The following is a 24128-nucleotide window of genomic DNA, read 5'->3' as shown; positions in this document are numbered from 1 at the left end:
TTTGGTTCAGAGCACACAGGAAGATGTTGTCACTTACAGATTTCAATTTCTAGTCCAATCCAAACATTTTACATGATATATATTATGTGAACTGTGTATATATATATATATATATATATATATATATATATATATATATATATATATACACACACGTCACATAAACAGAGAACATATTAAAAGTATTACACAGCTAACCATGTTGTAAATGTATTACTGAATTCATAGCCTTGTGCACACTGTGAATCTCTAACAGTGTGCATTAGAAGTTTCAGCAGGTCAGGTAGAACCTGCCTCCTTTCCTGGCTGGCGGACTTCTATTATCTTCTAGCCCCGTCCTCCACAGCCTTACTGCCCTTGGCCCACTCCTTTTCTTTGTTGTAGTTCAGGTTCTTTCAATCATAAAGGCTCAGCACCACGTATGTGTGTTACCCAGGGCGGTCTGTATGCAAATGCATCTGCCTAGGAAAGCCCATTTCTCCAGACTGACACTCAGCTATATAGGCATTTTTAGATATTTGCATAACTTCTCCCAAAAGCCAGCCCAAAGCTTGAATCAGAGCTGAGAGCTTTTGAGGGAAGTACCAAGGCAGGGTGCTATAATGTTTTCAGGAAGCTACTGTATATACAGCACCTTGCTGGCTTTTCCCATTTAACCATCATTTGCAAGCATTGCATAGAGGAGCACAGAGAACTAGTGATGATGTCACTGGGTCTAAAATAAAGTATGTAATGAAAATGGAAAAGTTTTTATGCCCCATTTCAGTGATGGTGAACCTTGGCACCCCAGATGTGTTGTAACGACATTTCCCATGATGCTCATGCACTCTGCAGTGTAGCTGAGCATCATGGGAGATGTAGTTCCAAAACATCTGGGGTGCCAAGGTTCCCCATCACTGCCCTATTTGATTTTCACAGTTCATACATGTGCCAGTTAATATTTTTTCTTAAAAGGAGAAGTACAGCCAAAGCTTATTTGGATGTACTTCTATGGATCACAGGAGTGCAATTCGTTTTGGACTCCTGTGACCCGTTTTCAGCCCACTCTCTGCTGACGTCCCAGAGTCGGTCCAGGTGCCGCGTTATCACGACCATAGAGCTGGGAGCCTGAGCTGGCCGTTCCCGCCCCCTCCACAGCCCAGCGCTCCAGTGAGCGAGGAGGGGGCAGAGTCAGCAGCTGAGTGATCGGTGGTGTTTGATCGCTCGGTTCTCAGTGTTAGAGGCGCCGGGGAACAGATGCTGCATCCACCTATGTAAAAGTGAATTAAAAAAAAAAGAAAAACCTATACTTCTCTTTTAAGGTAGATGATGACACTTAGGGGTTTATTTACTAAAGGCAAATCCATTTTCCACTTCAAGTGCACTTGGAAGTGCAGTCGCTTTAGATCTGAGGGGGGACATGCAAGGAAAATAAAAAACAGCATTTTTGCTTGTACATGATTGCATTTCAGATCTTCCCCTCAGATCTACAGCGACTGCACTTCCAAGTGCACTTGCAGTGCAAAGTGGATTTGCCTTTAGTAAATCAACCCCTTAGTTTGTTAAAGCACATTTTATTTTATTAACTATTGCCATTTTATTTATTATAACACTTGTTTTCAAAATTTTTTAATCCTTTGTTGCATCTCAGTGCTCCTAATCTTCTATGGTCTTTTGGCACTCTTTGCAATCACTCCCTTCTACATTCTTGTACTCCAGTGATGGCTGCACAGAATTTTTCAGGGACAGGTTTCTGATGGTGATGGACAGTGGACCATGCCTGTATGTTGTAACAGACACTTGTAGTCTCTATCAGAAGCCTGTGTGGCAGGATGACAACGCAGGAACACAAGTGGGAGACATAGACAGGGCGTTATAACCCTATAACACGAAGTGTCTGAACAAGAACCTCATGGCATGATCACCAGGTATTGTTTTAATGAAAGCTGCAGGATTAAAGAAAATGGAGATGGTTTTTGTAATTCCATCAAAATGTTAAACATGTTGAAAGCTTATTAAGAGAAGACTCGGTGTGTACCTGATGTTCTAGAGAGTCGGAAACATGGAGATTTGATCCACCTTTTATGGCAGTGCACAAAGCTACATTTTTTTTACTGGACAAGTGTTCTTAATACCATTAATAAGTAAGGATGAGCCAAACACCCCTGATTCGGTTCGCACCAGAACTTGCGAATAGGCAAAAAATTTGGACAAACACACGAACACCGTTAAATTCTATGGGACATAAACATGAAAAATCAATAGTGATCATTTTAAAGGCTTATATGCAAGTTATTGTCATAAAAAGTGTTTGGGGACCTGAGTCCTGCCCCAGGGGACATGGATCAATGCAAAAAAAACTTTTAAAAACAGCCATTTTTTCGGGAGCAGGGATTTTAACAATGCTTAAAGTGAAACAATAAAAATGAAATATTTCTTTAGCCTCCCTGGCGGTATGATTATGTCAGATTTTTGCGTCTCAAAGCGATACAATTGTTTTGCATAGAATTTTGGCGTTTTATATTGTAGGTCTGTAATTCTTAGTAATAACACACTTAAATCTGTCCAAACAAGAGTCTATTAGACATCCCGGGTATGATAAAGTTTGAAACACAAAATCAGAAATTATAATATAATAAATAACTATAAATAATTATAAAAAATAATAATATAATAATAATAAAATTAATTTCCCCACGATTCACTATCGTTCAATTCTGCAAGTGTTCTAATTTACTATTGCTGTTTTCTAGCTGGTCTAAAATGGCTTTTGACGTAAAGGGACACTTTTTGGTTGCTATGGACAATCTCAAGTTTACAGGCAGAAAGAACAATATATATAATATAAAACTACATGCAGTGCATTGGACAAAGCAATAGGGACAAAAGGGATGTGAAATGTTTTCATACAGTAATGTAATCTGTAAGATTACAGTGTACTGTATGTGTTATGAATTTTCAATTTTTTGAATTTGCCGCATCACATCGCTCGCAAGGAACGGAGGGCATCGGGGCGGAGGACAGAGCCCGCGGACACAGCGGTGGGGACATCGCAGTATCCTGGGGACAAGGTAAGTACACTGCACCAGGATCCTGCAATGCAATCCCGAGTGTGGCTTGGGGTTAACGCTAATGGTACTGAAATTTAACCCCGAGCCACACTCGGGAAAACCGCCAGGGAGGTTAAATATCGTGCCTGGGGGGTGTCTATAGTATGCCTGTAAAGTGGTGCAGTTTTCCCGTGTTTAGAACAGTACCACAGCAAAATGACATTTCTAAAGGAAAAAAAGTCATTTAAAACTGATCGCGGCTGTAATGAATTGTCGGGTCTTGACAATATAGATAACACTCATTGAAAAAAACGGCATGGGTCCCCCCCTAGTCCATTACCAGACCCTTTGGGTCTGGTATGAATATTAAGGGGAACCCCTAACCAAAAATTAAAAAGAAAATTGCGTGGGGGTCCCCCAAAATCCATACAGGCCCTTCAGGTCTGGTATGGATATTAAGGGGAACCCTGCGCCAAATTTAAAAAAAAATGGTGTAGGGTTCCCCCCCACAAAATCCATACCAGACCCTTCAACTGGGGCATGATGATAATGCCCCAGTTGAAGTCTTTGAGGACAAAACGCGTCGGACTTGCTACGCTTGCTCCCCACGTTGCTTTTTATACTTTTATACTAATATACTTGTGATCACAAGTACTTGTACTCATCTATTGTACTGTCATTTTTAAATAAATACCTTCTGGGGTTTTTTTGACCTACACCATATGGAGTCACTCCATTTTCTTTTATTTTTATCCCGGTCCGATAGAGTTCATTGGATATACATCAACAACTTCCAGATGGCTCCCCCACAAGGTGGAAGTTTTATACTACTTTGGAGAGTCACAAGAATCCAGGATCTCCGGCTGGACCATCACGGATGAGGCGTGGAACCATCCCTTACAGAATGACTATCCTGCCAATCCTAACCCTGTGGCACTTGGCCCACATAAGCTCGACTGACCCACTACCATACGGTAAGTGGGTCCACCATGTCTGGTAAGAGTACCCACCTTATTCCTTCTACAGAGGATTTCTTCATATTCACAACTGCACAGTTATTTGCACATTGTTTGTGTTGTCCGTGTTCAACTGAAGATCTGCTATCAAGCACATGATGGACATACTTTTTGAATTTTTATTAATTTCTCAGTCCTACTTCAGTGAACATTGGACTCTATATTAGTTTACTTATTCATTATTATTATTTCATTGGACATCAAAGTTCACTGTTTTTCCTTGTAGCGCTACACTGTATATTTTTTACTTCGTTTGGACTTTGTTTGTTTGAGTGTTAGCTGCTTTTTGTTTTCCCTTGACACTATTGTGGTTTAGCGCAGTAATTTCACCATATTCCTTGCAGATCCTAAACCATGCCTATTAGGTATTTTAGATGATCTCCCAATCGAAGATATTCCAAAACAGGCTATAATTAGAGCCCCCATTCAGGCCCATAAACTAATCCCCAGGCACTGGTAATCAGTCGACCCCCGCCCCCCCCCCCCCCCCCGTCACTGAAAGAGTGGATTACGCAAATGGGGGATGCATTGCGTTTGGAAAAATATATTTTTCAACACAGAGGGTGCCCAAGAAAATTTTACAAATCATGGTCCCCCCATGGTTAGATATCCCAGGGCTTTCTCCGGTAGAATTAACTCTGGACTGACTATTTCTTTAATAATTTTGGGCAAATCCACTGGTTATGGGATGCTACTGTGGTTCCATGGTGTGGCACAGTTGTCATGACCTTGAGGGTATGTGCTAATGTATCATTGGTGGAAATTGGAACTGTCAAATTCTTGTTTCTAATGAGCGCTATCTGTAACATGTATGAATCTGTCTTGTTTTTCTTCAATAAACCTCTTTGACATACAATGCAATACGAAGCTCAGCCACTACACCTTTAACTCTTTATTAGGACAGACAGTGTTCAAATCTAGTTATAATTGATAATGAAGATCTCAGATCACAGTATAGGGTTAATTATGGCTAACACAGCTGTCCAGCCCCCTCATAAACAAAGGAAACTACCTCGGATTTTCCCTTGCTAGAGAGTTTAAAAAAGGTAAACTGCACTTTTTGATTTTTTGTGTTTTTGTAGGTTTTATCCTTATCCTAACCTGGCTGCGTTAGAAATTCTGTATATAGCCCTACAGACCAGACAGTGCACAGTCCACATGTAGTTTATCTGCCGCTTAACTGCAGACAGGAAGCAGGAACTTTATTACAGGGAAAAGACATAGAGTGTAACCATAGATGCAGCTACAAACTTATAAACACTGCCATCTACTGGTTGACAAATGTATCTCTTACTAAATACAGATGTACAGTAGTTGTTGCACAAAATACAATTCTGTATTCCAAAAGGCTAAAAAAGTGGAAATACACTTTACGATAACAAGGAAGGTTGGCATCCTAATGACTGTAGGTCTTTGCTACTCTATGCTACAATACCATTAGCTAAATATATGCTGATGCAGCTGCCTTTAATTTATCGACTGCCATTATGCAATCTGTTCCCTTGCCTCTGTATGAAACAAGCTGAACAGCTGTCCGTGCCCCTCCTCGGTGCTTTCTATATTAATGCTAATTGGGAAAAGAGAAGCAAGACATTCACTCCTTACAAACATCAGATGGGGTACTTACAGAAAATACGGATTACTTCACCACACTTACCTCATATGCTCTTGAGCCAGTAATGTAAGCCAGTTCTTGGGGCCCACCAACAGACTTTTCAAGCTGGTGACACTCCGCACTTGTACTGGAGTCCATCCAGATAGGGCTGTCACAGATAGAGAAACAAGACTGCAAAGAAAGATACAACTGTCAATGAAGACATGCCAACAAGCTGATAGTATTTGCAGTAATTTGTAACTGGATAAGTAGATGGCTTTTCACTTAAATATATTTTATAATTTCAGGAAGCCTTTGAATCCCTATAAGAACTCCAGTCTAATGTGAACACGGGTATAGAGTAAAAGTGAGGCTGCTGTTTAACAAAAACTTCCAACACCCAATTTTTTTTTTATTCTTTACTTCTCATAGTAGCATTAAACTGTGATTTAAATACTGCCATGCCTAGCCTTTCCCTTCCTTCACAACTCCCACTTTTGGGCAAAGATCTGGCACATCTGGCACAAAACAGCTGGAGGGACTGTTCCACTCACCCAATACCTGTCATACCAGCCCCAGCTCCCAAAGCATATCTATGGTGAAAGTGTAAAATCATATATTAATTTCCACATTGTATTTCAGCTATTTCTAGTCTACTCCTATAAAATATGAATGATCTTGAAGTATATAAACTTACTATATGAATATCCCCACATATTTACTTCCACACATTCTGTAACATGTATTCTCTATGCCATGTGGGTAGGCACTGCCTTGTCACACTTTTCACAAAGCTAGCCCTCTGAACTACAGAGGAGCTGAGAGGAGGATTTTCAGGAGGCGGAGTCAGTAGGGAAATCACTGCTTGCAGACAGCAAGGTACCATGGGATATGTAGTCCATAGAAATAAAAGTAAACAGCAGAGGAGAAGCTGCAAAGCATGCACGGAATCGAGGAAGTTGTGGAAAGAGTTGACCAGCAGACAGGCAGAACTCACAAGATGAAGGGAGATTTTTTCATGTAGGCTTATATTGGATTGTCAAACATACTGAACTACTGTTTGTATTGCTATTACAATTCTGTTTTTTTTTTTTTTTTTTATAAAAGTGTACGCTGTGATCAATTATTTCTTTTAAGGGCCATGTCACACAAGCAATCTTGACTCTGGTAACACCTTGAGAGCATCAGGATTTCTAAACGACTGCTTATGAGTGTCTATGGCAGTGTTTTTCAAACTTTTTTCAGTTAAGGCACCCTTTAAAATTCTGTACCCCATTCTAAAATTTAATAAACTAAACTAATATTTTTACATAATGCAGCAAATCTTTCAGTATGACACCATGGGGGTTATTTACTAAAGGAAAATCCACTTTGCACTGCAAGTGCACTTGGAAGTAAAGTTGCTGTAGATCCGAGGGGGACATGTGAGGAAAATAAAAAACAGCATTTTAGCTTGCATGTGATTGGATGATAAAATCAGCAGAGCTTCCATTCATTTCAGATCTACCCCTTAGATTTAGAGCGACTGCACTTTCAAGTGCACTTGCAGTGCAAAGTGGATTTGCCTTTCGTAAATAACCCCCCAAATGTTACAGGTAATTTATTCTTCCAAAATAAATATACCTTTGCACACTGGTACTGACTAGTAATGCAATGTTTCTCGTCTCCCTCAGTGCTCATGGAGAGGGGCAGGGAGGAGCAAACAACGATCCTGTGCAGACACCTATTGTCCTTCCGATCAACCAATGACATCATTGGTTGCTAGGACTCTAGCGGCTGGAAAATTGTAATGGTGCACAATGAAAACCTGTGGCTTTCTATAACTAAAAGGCAGCCTTCATCCACCTGATGCTTGAATACAATTTTGGGCATTTTTTAGGCATTTTGCCAAGGCACCCCAGAGTACAATACATACAAATTGAAAGTGTTTAGGTTTGACCTCATATGATATGGTTTTGGTAAATCTAAAGGAAAATTGTACAATGTATGGCCAGTCTTACAGTGGGTTATTTACTAAAATGGTGTAAAATCTGGTGCAGTTCTGCATAGAAACCAATCAGCTTCCTGGTTTTATTGACAAAGCTTAATTGAGCAAGGTGAAATTAGAAGCTGATTGACTACCATGCACATGTGCACCAGATTCTGAGTGCACCAGATTTACTAAATCTCCCCTACAGAGTTCATTTTTAAGGTGTGCTTTAGTGCTATGGACACTGCATGATAAGGACAGCCAGGGGCCTCCAGGCTTTACACTTGTTTTATAATCTGCGTAGAAAACAAGCAGTGCCATGAGTTAATATACTGCGGTGTATGGGCTGAAAGAAACGGAATTCCAGTAGCAGGAAGAGAGCTGAATAAGCCAAGCTGCAGCAATAGCAGATTATTGCATATATCAATATTTAGTTGTACTATGGACTAAACCTAATCGGGTTAGGTTTCTCTAGTGCCGTAATGGATATATCTCTTCCTGTAACTTCCACATCTTGATACACATTCCATCATACAATTCCCAGAAAAATGCTGTAAATTTTGTCACTAAGAGCACAGAAGTTTAACCAAAATACTGTATTTTAAAATTAAAGAAAGGAAAGGAAAATGTCTTTGTTGCTTCTAGCAATTGGTTAAGCTGGCCATACACATGTAGGCTTTTCTATTCAACCTACAGACTGAATGGGGGAAAAAATCAAGCCAATTCCTTTATTATTTATTGATTATTTACTTATTCCTTTATTTTTGCTACACAGCACAGATGAACGAATCTCCCATTGTGGCTATTGTATTTTGACAGCCGGATCCAAAATACCCTGATTGGATACAGGCGCTGTTCCACTGACAATTTTCCACCCAGTTCCTTAGATTTTGAAATCAAGGGGTGTCAGGTGGGAGGTGGCTGCCCAGGTCCACCCACTGTTCATCAGGAACCTGCCCAAATTTGCCCCATGTATAATAGTTTAGATTGCATATGCCATGGTTTCTAGCATACCTCCCAACATGTTGAGATAGGAATGAGGGACACCTACTAGCAAATGTATGTAGGCATAGGACATGCCCCTTGCCACACCCACTTAAAGCAGAATTAACAAAAAAAAAAGGTTAATTAGATCCACAAAGCCTTTTTTTACTACTACTTTTCCTTTATATTTGCTTTTAAAATTTATAAATGCAGCAATTTTGAATTTGGATGAAAGGTTTAGCACTGGGAAACAGTTTTTGAAGGATAAAAAGTGCATTTTATATACATCTATATAGATCAGACCAAAATGAAGGACAAATGAGGGACAAAGAAGGACAGAGGGACATTGCTCCAAATCAGGGACAGTCCCTCCAAATCAGGGACAGTCCCTCCAAATCAGGGACAGTTGGGAGCTATGTTTCTAGTACAGGTGAAAAAAATGAAAGCAAACAGCTAGTAACCTTCCTTAATTCCAGCTATAGACCTTTTATACTGACCTGCAGTGAAGTGTGCAGAGGACGTTCAGGTAGTAAACTATTTAAAATGACTCTGGAGCCTTCTTTCCAATACACGCTGCCATGTTGCTGTAATATGAATGGAAAACAAGAGCAACCATTGACCATAGCATTCCCGGAACTGAATAAATACATAAACTGTTGAGAATTGATGTATAGTCTGTCATATTGTAATGACATTGATGCATTATCTACAGGGCTTTGCAAATGATGAAATATGTATTATAGGTCTGGCATTCAATAACTTACTTGTAAACAATCAAATACATTTACTGGGTAATACTATACACAATTGCTGTGACTATTGTGCTTGCAAATAACTTGTCTGAGCTCAGAACTAATTTTGAAACAGTCTTAGCTTAAAGCAGAAGTTTAGGAATAAAAAAAACAAACATACATACTCAACTGTATGCTGCAACATCGCTGTGATGCTGCAGCTGTCGCACGTCAGCTCTAAGCCCAAGAACTGAGTGATCACATGAAAACTGATCACTCAGTTTTCAGTCAGTTCTGATGTCACTGTCAGTCACCGCTCTGTGTTCTCCCCCTCCAGCTCTCTCTGAAGTGGAGGGCGCGTGAGCGGCTGGCACTGTCAGATGATTCTCTGTCACAGAAGTGTACAAGTAAGTGCACTCCTGTGACCCACAAGAGAAGTATAGCCACAAAAAGTTTTGGCCATATTTCTATTTTAAATTGCTCTTAAAGGAAACCTGTATCGACAAAAAAATAAATAAAACATTAGGCCATTGCTGACCTTTCATTTTAAAATTGGTGGTACCTGGCTGTCAGGATGCTCCAAAGGCTTCAGTAATTTTTAAGTCACCTACTCAGAAGAAGCATGGAGATCAGATAGTCTGACTTCACTTGCCGCCTGCTTTTTCTAGGACAATGATTCATTGGGTTGATTTACTAAACCTGGAGAGTGCAAAATCTGGTGCAGCTATGCATGGTAGCAAAGCAACCTCTAATTTCAACTTGTTCAATTGAGCTTTGACAAAAAAAAACCTGGAAGCTGATTTATGTCTATGCAGAGCTATACTAGATTTTGCACTTTTGCAGATTTAGTAAATCAAATCCAGTGCAATGAAGTCAGAGGCAGCTTGGTAGCTAGCATTTTAGAAGGAAGATCAGCGATGGCAGCCCCTGTATTTCTCTTCTTATAGGATTACTTTAAACCAAAACTCCTATTAAATTGCTATTAAAAAATGAAAAGCAAAAGAAAATAAAAAAACGTCTTTTGCTGCAATTCTCACATTTAGTCTGAAGTTGTTCCCGTAGTACTTCTTTTCTACCACAAGATGCCCTCACATCTTCCACACAAACAAATTGCTAGGCATTGAGCCCACTTCCTCCGGGTGTAATGAACTTACTCCTAGCTTGTAACTGGACAGTAAGGCTCCTTTCACACAGGCGCCTCTACCTAATGGAATCTGCTTGTTCAGTGGGGGATCACTCCGCTGATCCCCGCTGAGTATGCGGACAACAGGTCCGTCTCCACTCACTGTGCAGAGCCAACACGGACACAGTCCCACTCTCCTCTATGAGGGGACTGCCTGTCTGTTTTCATCCGATCCTATCTGATCTGATCTGCCAGATGGATGGAAAATAGGACCACCATCCGTCTGGATTTTGCAGGCAGGATCAGATTGGATAGCAGCGGGTGTCAGTGGACATGTATCCGCTGACATCCGCTGCTCCATATAGGAGACTGCAAGGTCCGATCAGGTGGACCTGATTCAGAATTCGACCCATGTATGGCCTGCATTAGGCTCCATTTACACCTAAGCGTACTGGAATCATGGGCAGAATCGTGCAATTTTGATCCCAATTCCAGAATCGCTGAAAAACACAGGGCACGTTTGCGATGCCATTGTTTCTTAATGGCACCCCAAATGTGGTGCGATTTTGCTGCGATTGACGAGCGAAAAAATCACAGCAAAAATCGCAACGCCAAACGCTCCTGACTCTGAGCCAAAATTTGGTACATGGGCTTCTTTGGAGCATAGGGAATGGTCCAACCCAAAAACACACCACAAAAAAAAAAAGCTAAAAAAAAAAAACATGGCTGCACTACACTCTGCTTTCTCCTCCTATCAGCATACTCCTATCAAGAGCTCCATATCCTGTTTCTTCTCCTCCTCAGGGAGAGCAACAGGTACCAAGTAAGTTCAGTTACATGCTTGCATTTAAAAGAAATACATTTAATGCATTTAAAGATGTTTTAATGATTACAGAGCTGCATTAAATTGTGTCTTTTACACAGTGTGGGGGCAGTGACAGCTAATCCTGTGTGAAAAGGTGAACTTACACTTCAAGCTTGCCATACACTAGTAGAATTTCATTCAAAAAATATCAGTCTAAGGACATTTGTTCAATTCACTAATCATTAATGGAGTCGAATTGGCATTCATTTTTGACCACAGTGATGAGAAATTAGAAGGAGCAGGGTGGAAAAATTTTCTCAAATGAATTCATTTCTAAGAGTAAATGTGATTTTCATGTACAGTATCTAACATTTTTGTAAATATTTTATTATATCTTTTCATGTGACAACACTGAAGAAATGACACTTTTCTACAATGTAGTGAGTGTACAGCTTGTATAACAGTGTAAATTTGCTGTCCCCTTTAAAATAACTCAACACACAGCCATTAATGTCTAAACTGCTGGCAACAAAAGTGAGTACACCCCTAAGTGAAAATGTCCAAATTGGGCCCAAAGTGTCAAGATTTTGTGTGGCCACCATTTCCAGCACTCCCTTATCCCTCCTGGGCATGGAGTTCACCAGAGCTTCACAGGTTGCCACTGGAGTCCTCTTCCACTCCTCCATGACGACATCACAGAGCTGGTGGATGTTAGAGACCTTGCACTCCTCCATTTGAGGATGCCCCACAGATGCTCAATAGGGTTTAGGTCTGGAGACATGCTTGACCGGTCCATTATCTTTACCCTCTGCTTCTTTAGCAAGGCAGTGGTCGTCTTGGAGGTGTGTTTGGGGTCGTTATCATGTTGGAATACTGCCCTGCGGCCCAGTCTCCGAAGGGAGGGGATCATGCTCTGCTTCTGTATGTCACAATACATGTTGGCATTCATGATTCCCTCAATGAACTGTAGCCTTCCAGTGCCGGCAGCACTCTTGCAGCCCCTGACCATGACACTCCCACTACCATGCTTGACTGTAGGCAAGACACACTTGTCTTTGTATTCCTCACCTGGTTGCCGCCACACATGCTTGACACCATCTGTGTCTGTGAACCAAATAAGTTTATCTTGGTCTCATCAGACCACAGGACATGGTTCCAATAATCCATGTCCTTAGTCTGCTTGTCTTCAGCAAACTGTTTTCACCATCTTTAGAAGAGCCTTCCTTCTGGGACGACTGACCTCCCCGCCCCTTCAACCTCTGCAGTAATGCTGGCAGCACTCTTATGTCTATTTCCCAAAGACAACCTCTAGATATGACGCTGAGCATGTGCACTCAACTTCTTTGGTCAACCATGGCGAGGCCTGTTCTGAGTGGAACCTGTCCTGTCAAACCACTGTATGGTCTTGGCCACCACGCTGCAGCTCAGTTTCAGGGTCTTGGCAATCTTCTTATAGCCTAGGACATCTTTATGTAGAGCAACAATTCTTTTTTTCAGATCCTCAGGAAATTCTTTGCCATGAGGTGCGATGTGGAACTTCCAGTGACCAGTATGAGAGAGTGAGAGCGATAACAACAGATTGAACACACCTGCTCCCCATTCATACCTGACACCTTGTAACACTAACAAGTCACATGACACCAGGGAGAGAAAATGGCTAATTGGGCCCAATTTGGACATTTTCACTTAGGGGTGTACTCACTTTTGTTGCCAGCGGTTTAGACATTAATGGCTGTGTTGAGTTATTTTGAGGGGACAGCAAATTTACACTGTTATACAAACTGTATACTCACTACTTTGCATTGTAGACAAGTCTCATTTCTTCAGTGTTGTCACATGAAAAGATAAAATAATATATTTACAAAAATGTGAGGGGTGTATTCACTTTTGTGAGATATTGTATAAATTGTAAAATCCCTAGATTTAAAGAACAATGTATTTTAAAATGTTCAGAAACCCAACTACTCCAGTCCTGTACACTGTATGGCCACAAACAGCGAACATTCATTTCAGGATTTCAGCACTTACCTGGCCTGTTCCTGACAAAGCTTTCACTTTAGAAAAGTCAAATGCAGAAGATTTCATTCTCTCCAAGATACAATCTAAAGCCTAAAAAAAATAAAATACCACAAGAATTCCAAAAATTGGCTAACCCTAAAAACAAACGTAACAAATTGATTTAAAGGGTAATTCCACTTTTCTCAAACGTAATGCAACATATAAATTAGTCACTTTTCAGTAATATAGGGTACAGTTCACTAAAGCTAAAATACTGCACCAAAAACAGCAGTAAAATAGTGCATGTAGTGTTTTCCCCAAAAATTGTTAATACTTTATAAACATTCCTAAAATATTTAATGCGCTTTTTTTTTTAAATGGTGAGGAATTTTAGTTTTAAACTATGCAATCTTCTTTGCACTGACCAAACATGTCCAAATTTGGTCAATGACCTCACCGGTTGACCCCGCCTCTTCGTTTACTTCAGTGGCGGGGTAAACGGGAGATGTCAGTTGGTGTGAAGATCACGATGGGATTGATCGGGTCTCAGCAGGCATTGTTTTTTTTTTTTTTACTTGGAATTTTTTGTGAGTGGGTAGGGTTACTATGTTATGGCCACAAACAGCGAACATTGTTACTTACTGTTAAAAAGTCAACTGTTTCCAGATTCGATAAGCCCCCCACCTGCAGATCCCCACAGCCAGGGGGCCAGAGTTGTGGGGAAAATAGCCCTTGTCCTCATCAACATGGGGACAAGGTGCTTTGCCAGGGGGGAGTCCCCCCCCCCACATGTTATGGGCATGTGGCCTGGTATGGTTCAGGAGAAGGGGGTGCACGCTGGTCCTACCCTCCCCTGGCTAGGCGGGCTGCATGCTCAGATAAGGGTCTGGTATGGAGTTCTTTTCGGGGGGGGGGGGCTTGCACCATTTTTCTTTTTGGCAATGTGTCCTATTAAAATTTACACCAGACCCTGGTATGGCTTGTGGGGGGAACCCCCACATGTTTATTTTTGTACATTTGTTTTTAAATGTCTGAACTACTTTGTTTACATTCTGCATGTGGCTGGACCATGACTTATTTAACAAATGTATTACAGGCATACCCCACTTTTAAGTACACAATGGGGTTTATTTACTAAAGCTGGTAAGTGCAAAATCAGGCTCACTTCTGCATAGAAACCAATGCATAGAAGCAAATGTGAACTTGTATTTTAAAAGAGAAGTTCTTTTTCTTCTAACCCCAGCTTGTTCAATTAAGCTTTGGTAATAAAACCTGGAAGCTCATTGGTTTCTATGCAGAAGTGAGCCTGATTTTGCACTTTCCAGCTTTAGTAAATAAACCCCATTGTGTACTTAAAAGTGGGGTATGCCTGTATTTGTTTATTTTTTATGAACTGACTTTTGGATCCATTTATGTGGTATTTACTGTGCATTTCTTATTTTTGCAGTAAATATAACATAAACTGACAGTGAATTGAGATTATAAATATCGCATGTGAAATTTGGATCAAATGAGTCACGTAATGCCAACATCACATGCGATATTCCTCAGTGAATTGAGGCCCTAGTGTTAATAAAAAATGACTGTCCTAGAACAATCTGCAGCCAGCTATGATTTTCAAAAAATGGAAAATAAAAATAAATTTCCAAATATGAAAATAAAAAGCTTCCTTGGCTGGGAGTATTCTGTACAGTGGTGGTAAAACAGATCATGTGATTACAGCAGGCAGACCCTTCCCACTTAGCACTTTGTTTTTCAAAATCATACTTACCTAGGTGGATGCTGCATCTGTCCCCTCCCGGCTCTAAGACTGAGAATCGAGTGATCAAAGATCGCTAATTGCTTGGTTCTCAGAGCTCCGTGAGCAGAGAGCTGCTGACTGTCAGTCACTGACTCTCTGCTCTGCCCCCCCCCCCCCCCCCCTCCGGTGAGCTGTTCAGGAGTAGGCTGGCTCAGGCTCTCCCTGGCTTGCTGACAGCCTGAGCCAGGTGACAGTCCAGGGTTGTGGGTGAATGCCGACTTTATTGTCGTAATCTTACCCCAGCCTGGCCCGGCTCTGTGACATCAGCCGACAGTGGGCTTCAGCCCGCTGTCTGCTGAAAATGTGTCACAAGAGTGTAGAATGAACTGCACTTCTGTGATCTACAGGAGAAGTACAGCCAAATGCGCTTTGGCTGTACTTCTCCTTTAAATATGGAGGGTTTCCCTATCCTTCTAGCACAAACTAATTCTAACCAGTGGGGATTTATCATCACTGGTGAAGGCTTTCTGGGACTTGTTTTCCACCAACTATCTGGATGTTTTCTCATCATTTTATTCATAATTATTGAAAATTATATTCTGGGACTTGTTTTTCACCAACATTTTGGAATTTATGTTCACGCTGCACTTATATATTTTAACATTTACTATTTTTGGATTTTTGTGAAAACTCCTTCAGTGTCCAGCTTGCATACAAAAAAGGGGGTTTGTTGTTATTTTTTGTGCTGATTGCACCCTCTGCTTTTTAATTATAACCAATAGCTATTATGATTGTTGGAGCTACAAAGTATTTCCATTTGAATTTAGAGGGATTAATAAAAATATTAAATTTTTTTGAGTTGACCTTGCTTGCATACACTGTTAAAAATGAAGGACATCTTCACAAATGTCTTATCCTTTAAATATATTAGCCTTTGACTATGTGCATTACTCCAGTTCTGATGCACATCCATTATGTAACCTACTGCCATTGACAAATGTTTGAACAGCTGCTACAGGCCAGGGCTTATGCAGCAATCCTATCAAAGTGGAACTAAACCCTCCTATCCTTTTCAGCCAAGGAAGCTGCCATCTTAGCCTTTGTCTGATCTGTAACTGCGAAGGTTCTGCACACATGATCAGTTATGACACCAGCCATTTGATAGATTGACAGTTTGGTTGAGAGCACAAGGAAATGTTACAGTTAACACTCCCGACATGCTGGGAATGTCACTTATTTTTAAACCGTTAAATCGATGGATTTAGTTCCGCTTAAAGTTAACCATACCAGGGTTAATTTTCAGCTGATTCCTGATCAAATTGTGGGTGCCCCTGTTAGTACCACCTAGCTCATCACACGTTTTTTTTTAAATTGTGGCTGTCTGAATAAAATAAGTGTGGATGGAGGAATCCACTGATTTTCGCTCCTTCAGTCCATAGGTTAAATAAGGGAAATGTAAAAGTATATGGCTACTAATCTTACCTTTTCTCAGTGAACTTTCTCAACTGATCATTTTGTAGTCATGAAGCATCCCTGAGATTGGGGGACATTTCATACATCTACTGACTGTACAGAGCTGCAAAGCTTTGTTATTTTGTTGATGAAAAGCAGGTACTGTATGCTAGCTCATACTTGTGTAAAACCACATACAGAAGTCAGAGGTCAGTGAATAATTAAATCAGTAAAAATTTCATACCTTAACCCACATTAACACGGGTGAAGTTACGGTCAGCTTGTCACTGTGGACGTGGACTCCACCTCGTGTCCTGAAAAGATGCATAAACACAGATTTTTCACAGTGCTATTATCTCCATTACTACCCAGTAACTATAGCCTCGTACACACGATCGGATTTTCTGCAGGCAAAGCATTAGACTTTTGTCCGAAGGGCGTGTGCCGTGAATTTGTCTTGCATACAAACGGTACACAATTGTCGGCCAACAAATTCCACTACGTGGAATTTCAGCTCTTGAGCGCCACCCTTTGGACACCTTCTGCTATTGTCGTGTTTGGTGAGCATTGATTCCGAGCATGCGTGTTTGTACTTTGGACTTTTGTATGACGGACTTGTGTACACACGATAGGAAAATCCGACAACAGACCGTTGTCCGCGGAAACGTTATAATCCTGGCATCCAACATTTGTTGGCGGAAAGTCTGACAACAATTGTCTGATGGAGCGTACAAACGGTCGGTCATCACACAATTCCGATCGTGTGTACAAGGCTTTAGACTGCACTGTGGAATAGGCTTGTTCTAGACTTTCTTTGTCAAAAGTAAGCACATTTAAGTAACCCCTTTCCAATTCTCCAGCCCATTAATTATCCATTAAGGTATCCTACATCATTCAGGCAGATTGATCAGTGTAGCTGTAGGATGGCTGCCTTGGTGAGTATTCACCTTTCACACAACTGATCCCATTGTCCTTAATATTATATGAGCAGTTAGGACCCCCACAAACGTTCTTTATCTGTCATATTTAGCCATCACCTTACGTGGACAAATCTGCTGCAGATTTGGCTGCTTCCCACTGAGAAGTAATATGCTTGGTCACAATCATAGATCATTCACTGGTCATACACTAATGCCGCGTACACACGAGCGGACTTTACGGCAGACTTTGCCCGGCGGACTTTTCAACGGACTTTATGACGGACTTTCTGAATGAACGGACTTGCCTACACACAATCAACCAAAGTCCGATGAATTCGTACGTGATGACGTACGACCGGACTTAAATAAGGAAGTTCATAGCCAGTAGCCAATAGCTGCCCTAGTGTGGCTTTTTGTCCGTCGAGCTAGCATACAGACGAGTGGACTTTTCGACCGGACTCGAGTTCGTCGGATAGATTTGAAACATGTTTCAAATCTAAGTCCGTCCAACTTTTGAGAAAACAAAGTCCGCTGGAGCCCACACACGATCGAATTGTCCGACGAAATCCAGTACGCCGGACCAAGTCTGCCGTAAAGTCCGCTCATGTGTACGCGGCATAATAGATCTTTTTTTATTTTTTTTTTAGCTCAGCCTGCTGGCTTAATGAAAAAAAATCTAACAGATTCCTCTATCCATGCTTTACAGCACAGGCAGATGAATCTGCAGTACTGCTATTGTATTCTTTAACCATGCCTCTTTTTTGACACTTGTTGTTTCCAAGTTAAAATCTTTTTTTTTTTTTGCTAGAAAATTACTTAGAACCCCAAACATTATATTCTTTTTTTCAGACACCATAGAGCAGGGATATGCAATTAGCGGACCTCCAGCTGTTGCAGAAATACAAGTCCCATGAGGCATAGCAAGACTCTGACAGTCACAAGCATGACACTCAGAGGCAGAGGCATGATAGGACTTGTAGTTTTGCAACAGCTGGAGGTCCGCTAATTGCATAGCCCTGCCCTAGAGAATAAAATGGCGGTCATTGCAATACTTTATGTCACACCGTATTTGCGCAGCGGTCTTATAAGTGCAATTTTTTTGGAAAAAATATACGTTTTTGGCTTAAAAAATAAGACAACAGTTAAGTTTACCCAGATTTTTTTTATATTGTGAAAGATAATGTTATGCCAAGTAAATTGATACCCAACATGTCACGCTTCAAAATTGCGCCCACTCATGGAATGGCGACAAACTTTGACCCATAAAAATCTCCATAGGCAATGTTTAATCATTTCTACAGGTTACATGTTTAGAGTTACAGAGGAGGTCTAGAGCTAGAATTATTGCTCTCACTCTAACGATTGTGGTGATACCTCACATGTGTAGTTTGAACACCGTTTTCAAATGCGGGCACGACTTACGTATGCGCTCGCTTCTGCGCGCAAGCTTGGCAGGTCGGGGCGCTTTAAATTTTTTATTTTTTTTCTTATTTATTTTACTTTTTATTTTTTATTACACTGTCCTTTTAAAAAAAAAAAATTGGGTCACTTTTATTCCAATTACAAGGAATGCAAACATCTAAAAAAGCATGACAGGACCTCTTAAATGTGAGATCTGGTGTCAAAAATACCTCAGATCTAACATTTACACTAAAATGCAATAAAAAAATAGAATAATTAAAAAAAAAAAATGAAATGTATTTTTTTTTTTTTGCAAAAAAAATAAATAAATAAAATTCCCCCTTTAAGACCATTGGGCGGAAATGACATTTGACGTCGCTTCCGCCATTCAATGTTATGGACCCGAGCGGGGGCCATCTTTCCCTCACTGGGCTCCAGGCCTGTCAGGGGTAAGGATGCGATCATCTCCTCCACTACGCAGCAGGAGGGGGTGGGGCCTCTCCTGCCCCGATAAAAGTGATCTTGCTGGGAATCCCCCACGGAGACCACTTTTATCTGAAGGCCAGCCACTTGCCGTTGTTGAAAAATGTATGGGTGAATGCGCAGTTGCTTTCCCTGCAATTAGACAACATTATATTTATTTTTAACTGTGGTTGGTGAAGGGTACTTATGGTTGGTATTTTTGTATTGAATTTTTTATATATTTCATTAAAGCTGTAACTTTTTTATTCAACTGAAGTGTGTCACTTAGTGACTGCTTGGAGCATTAATCTTCCCTTTGCGCTGCTACTGTATTCTGACAGCAAGCACCAGAAACTGTCAGAATACCCAAACAGCGACTGCATCTGATTGGATGCTGTCACTCTTTGGCTGACAATTTTGCACCTGGCTCCTTCAATTTTTCAATGAAAGAATGTTGGGTGGGAAGGTTCTGATAGGGCCACTCACAAAGTGAATTTCAGCTGTTTCATCAGGAGCCAGACAAAATTCAATCAGTGCATGGCCTGCTAAACTGTGTCCAGTATGCTATGAATAATTATAGGTAGGTAAAGTTACTAGTTTAAAAGAGAAGTAGACCCAGGTATATAGCCAGCTAACGCTATATGCAAATCTCAACCTTTCTTCTAGGCAGCTGAAGTTATATGCAAATCTCAATCTTTCCTCTTAAAATTTAGCATCCCTATTGGCCTTTAAGACTGTCCATTCACATTAAAAGAATAATATAGATGCTCATATGACAGTGGATCATGTCCAATTGTCTGCTGCCTCAGCTAGAGTACACAACTTTCAGAAATGAGTAGGTGCATTAAAAGTATATTAGAGTCTAGTACAGAGACCAAGGGCATAAAAGAGAAGTGTGGGAATTAAAAAAAACATCCATATTCACCTAGATAGATGCAGCATCGAGCCATGCTACATCTGTCCTCCACCACCTCTAGAACTGAGAACTGAGCAATTAAAGATTGCTGATCACTCAGGTCTTGGTCTTCAGTCTGCAGATAGCCAGTGGCTGTCAGTCACCGGCTCTATGCTCTGCCCCTCCAGTGCTCACTGAAGCGCCAGGTTGAGCCAGTTGTTAGTCCAGGCATCTGGGTGAATACCAACTGTAAAGTTGGAATCTTTCCAGAGCCTGGACTGGCTGAGTGACCTCAGCTGACAGTGGGCTTTAGCCCGCTATCGGTTAAAAATGGGTGACAGGAGTGCAGATTGAAGTGCACGTCTATGATCCATAAGAGAAGTAGGGCCAAAATAGCTTTTAAGGAGAAGTTTGAGGATACTAAAAAAGAAACATACATACTCACCTCTATGTTGCAGCACCTCTGTGATGTGACCACTGATCACCCAGTTCTCGGTCCTTTCAAAGTTGTGAGTGGTGACTGTCAGTCACTGCTCTCTGCTTTGCCCTCCAGCACTCACCGAAGTCCCGGGCTGAAGAAGGGCCAGGTCCAGCTAGCTTTGGCTCTCAACGAGCACTGAGAGCTGGAGCTAGCTGTGAATCGGGCGGCTAGGTGCAGCCTGACAATATGGTCAGAATTCTACCAGAGCCTAGAGAGGCTTTTTCATGTCGGCTGACAGATGGCTGATTCTGGGTCACAGGAGAGAACAAGCAACTGCACTCCTGTGACCCACAAGAGAAGTATGGTAAAAAAAGCTTTGGCCATATATCTCTTTTAATGCAGCCTCCCTACTTCTGAAAGACTTATATCAGGGAAGAAACAGGGAGGGGCGATTTTAAATAATTATCCACCAACCAGTACAGACCTCTTCCCATATATATTTTCTCTTGTTATTTTGGTGAAGGGTAATGAGGGCAGATGGTGTGTAAAAATATACATATAACCAAGATGTGATGTCCACTGTTGTTATCCTCCTCTCCCTGCTGTTGGAATTTGGTGTCACTCAGTTTCCCTGAGCGAGCTGAGTGGGGAAATCTCTAACCCAAGGTTTCTCAACCAGGGTTCCTCCAGAGGTCACTAGGGGTTCCGTGAGAAATGAGCAATTTCTGCCTCTCAGATAAGTTCTCACTGACACCGTTGATCTTTTTAGCTATCTGTAAGGGGGGAATTCTTCCCAATGACCACAAGTGTAAGGAGCATTCTTCCCACTGACAATCACACTAATGTATCATAAATTGTAGATATAGTCATTTTTAGCAGGGGTTCCAGAGACCAGAAAGTTATTTCATGGGTTCCTTTGTGTTGAATAGGTTGAGAAAGGCTGGTCTAACCTAAAGACAGCATTAATATGCATAGCAGAAGGGAGCGATTCCTAAAGAATCCCTACCACACTGGAAGTCATGACTTTGATTGTAAGCACATTTTTATAAGGCATATAGGTTTTATAAAATGTGAGCTTCTTGCAATGTGTGTAGAATTATCTCTCTGTTTTCCTGATAATCAGAACAAGGATGACTCATGAAGTTAAGCTGTCAGGTGGTGAATTCTGACAGGCGGACTGTACTATCTAAATTGATGCTATCATTGGGGCATTAAGCTTGCAGTTCTCACAGGGAGTAAAATATTTGGCACTCTACTATAGATCAATGGGATATAATGCAACTCACCCATCTGTGGTTTAGGATTGCTTTAACGTAACTGTTTCTACAGCTGACACATCAATTACTTTCATCTCTGTAGGAAACTTGATACGCTAAACTCCATCTGCTCCAAATCTTTTCTCCATCAGTAGATCAAGTACTAAAGCCTAATAGATATGATGAAATGTTCTCTGTGTTATGGAAAAAATACTCAACCAATAGTCACTATTTGCTATCGCAGTAAGAAGCATTGGAAGGCTAACAACAGGTACAAACAAGGCCAAGGATAAATCCAAGGGAAAAACTAAGCTTAACTTACCACCAGCCCGCAGACAATCGAATAACCTGTCTAATGCCCTGTACACAGGATTGGACATTGATCAGACATTCCGACAACAAAATCCATAGATTTTTTCCGATGGATGTTGGCTCAAACTTGTTTTGCATACACACAGTCACACAAAGTTGTCGGAAAATCCGATCATTCTAAACGCTGTGACGTAAAACACGTACGTCGGGACCATAAACGGGGCAGTAGCCAATAGCTTTCGTCTCTTAATTTATTTTGAGCATGCGTGGCACTTTGTGCGTCGGATTTGTATACACACGATCGGAATTTAAATGATTGGATTTTGTTGTCGGAAAATTTTATAGCATGCTCTCAAACTTTGTGTGTCGGAAATTCAGACGGAAAAAGTCAGATGGAGCCCACGCACGATCGGAATTTCCAACAACACAATCTGATCGCACTTTTTCCGTCAGAAAATCCAACTGTGTGTACAGGGCAATACAAACAGTATGCAATAAAAGCAGGGGTTTAGTCTACACACATTTTCAAATGCATGCGTAAGCCACAGAGCCTTGTCAAGGAAGGGACCCTGGTATCTGTGGTACCTAACACTAATTTATAAGTGTCCCCACAGTGGAGGCACATGCAAATGTGTGCAGACTAAACCTCTGCTTTTAACGCATACTGTTAGACGGGTTATTTGGTTGTCTGCGGGCTGGTGGTAAGTTAAACTTGGTTTTTCCCTTGGATTTATCCTTGGCCTTGTTTGTACCTGTTGTTTGCCTTCCAATGCTACTTGCTGCGATAGGCAGCTATAGATGGGAGCAAGTGGCGTCTTTTGTGTATCACTGTCGTGTTTTTTGGTCAGGCAAAGCACTGACACCTTTGCAGCCATTGTGCTATATGCTGAGTGCTCAGTGTGCCCTTGTACCTTTAAGAAGGGATGGCTCCCCTTCAGTCCACCTGCTCTCACCTATCCATCAGAATGCATGTGCCTCCACTGTGGGGACACTTATACATTAGTGTTAGGTACCACAGATACCAGGGTGCCTTGACGAGGCTCTGTGGCTTACGCACTATTTGATATGCACTGATCAACTGAATAACACACAACACACAGCAAGATTCAGCATTCTCTCTCTACCTTCCAGTTCATCATCTTAAAGCTACAGGTTTGCTTAAAAGCTGATCTCCAGGTTTAATGTAACTTTATATAGTTTGTTTGGGCCAAGCTGGTCCAAACAAATTATTTAAATTAAAAAGGAGAAGTATAACCTAAGCTATTTTGGCTGTACTCCTATGAATCACAGGAATGGAGTTCGTTCTGCGCTAGGGATGAGCCGAACACCCTCCTGTTCGGTTCCCACCAAAACTTGCGAACAGGCAAAAAATTTGTTCGAACACGCGAACACCGTTAAAGTCTATGGGACACGAACATGAATAATCAAAAGTGCTAATTTTAAAGGCTTATATGCAAGTTATTGTCATAAAAAGTGTTTGGGGAACTGGGTCCTGCCCCAGGGGACATGGATCAATGCAAAAAAAAGTTTTAAAAATGGCCGTTTTTTCGGGAGCAGTGATTTTAATAATGCTTAAAGTGAAACAATAAAAGTGTAATATTGCTTTAAATTTCATACCTGGGGGGTGTCTATAGTATGCCTGTAAAGGGGCGCATGTTTCCTGTGTTTAGAACAGTCTGACAGCAAAATGACATTTCAAAGGAAAAAAAGTCATTTAAAACTACTCGCGGCTATTAATGAATTGCCGGTCCGACAATACACAAATGGCATGGGAATTCCCCACAGGGGAACCTTGAACCAAAATTTAAAAAAAAAAAATGACGTGGGGGGTCCCCCTAAATTCCATACCAGGCCCTTCAGGTCGGGTATGGATATTAAGGGGAACCCCGGCCAAAAAAAAAAAAAAAATGGCGTGGGGTCCCCCCAAAAATCCATACCAGACCCTTATCCGAGCACACAACCTGGCAGGCTGCAGGAAAAGAGGTGGGGAACGAGAGAGTGCCCCCCCTCCTGAACCAT

At 41.2% G+C, this 24128-nt stretch overlaps 1 protein-coding gene across 5 annotated transcripts in view; it reads right to left on the bottom strand.

Moving 5' to 3' along the window:
- XYLB (xylulokinase) overlaps positions 1–24128 on the bottom strand; it is a 277360-nt gene that overhangs the window by 225875 nt on the left and 27357 nt on the right. For 4 of the 5 annotated variants that reach the window (XM_073629999.1, XM_073630001.1, XM_073630000.1 and 1 more), the window contains exons 3-6: positions 16687–16756; positions 13280–13360; positions 9090–9176; positions 5703–5831 (exon numbers count right to left, since the gene is read on the bottom strand). In XM_073629999.1, coding sequence (XP_073486100.1) covers positions 5703–5831; positions 9090–9176; positions 13280–13360; positions 16687–16698 — 309 coding nt within the window. In that variant the 5' untranslated portion in view covers positions 16699–16756. The remainder of the gene's footprint in view (positions 1–5702; positions 5832–9089; positions 9177–13279; positions 13361–16686; positions 16757–24128) is intronic. The other variant, XM_073629998.1, reaches the window with a different exon arrangement.

The sequence above is a fragment of the Aquarana catesbeiana genome, linkage group LG05 (genome assembly GCF_042186555.1).
Source record: "Aquarana catesbeiana isolate 2022-GZ linkage group LG05, ASM4218655v1, whole genome shotgun sequence".
Classification (NCBI taxonomy): Eukaryota; Metazoa; Chordata; class Amphibia; order Anura; family Ranidae; genus Aquarana; species Aquarana catesbeiana.
Note: the sequence above shows the minus strand (reverse complement) of the source record. Positions and strands in the feature narration are given on the sequence as shown.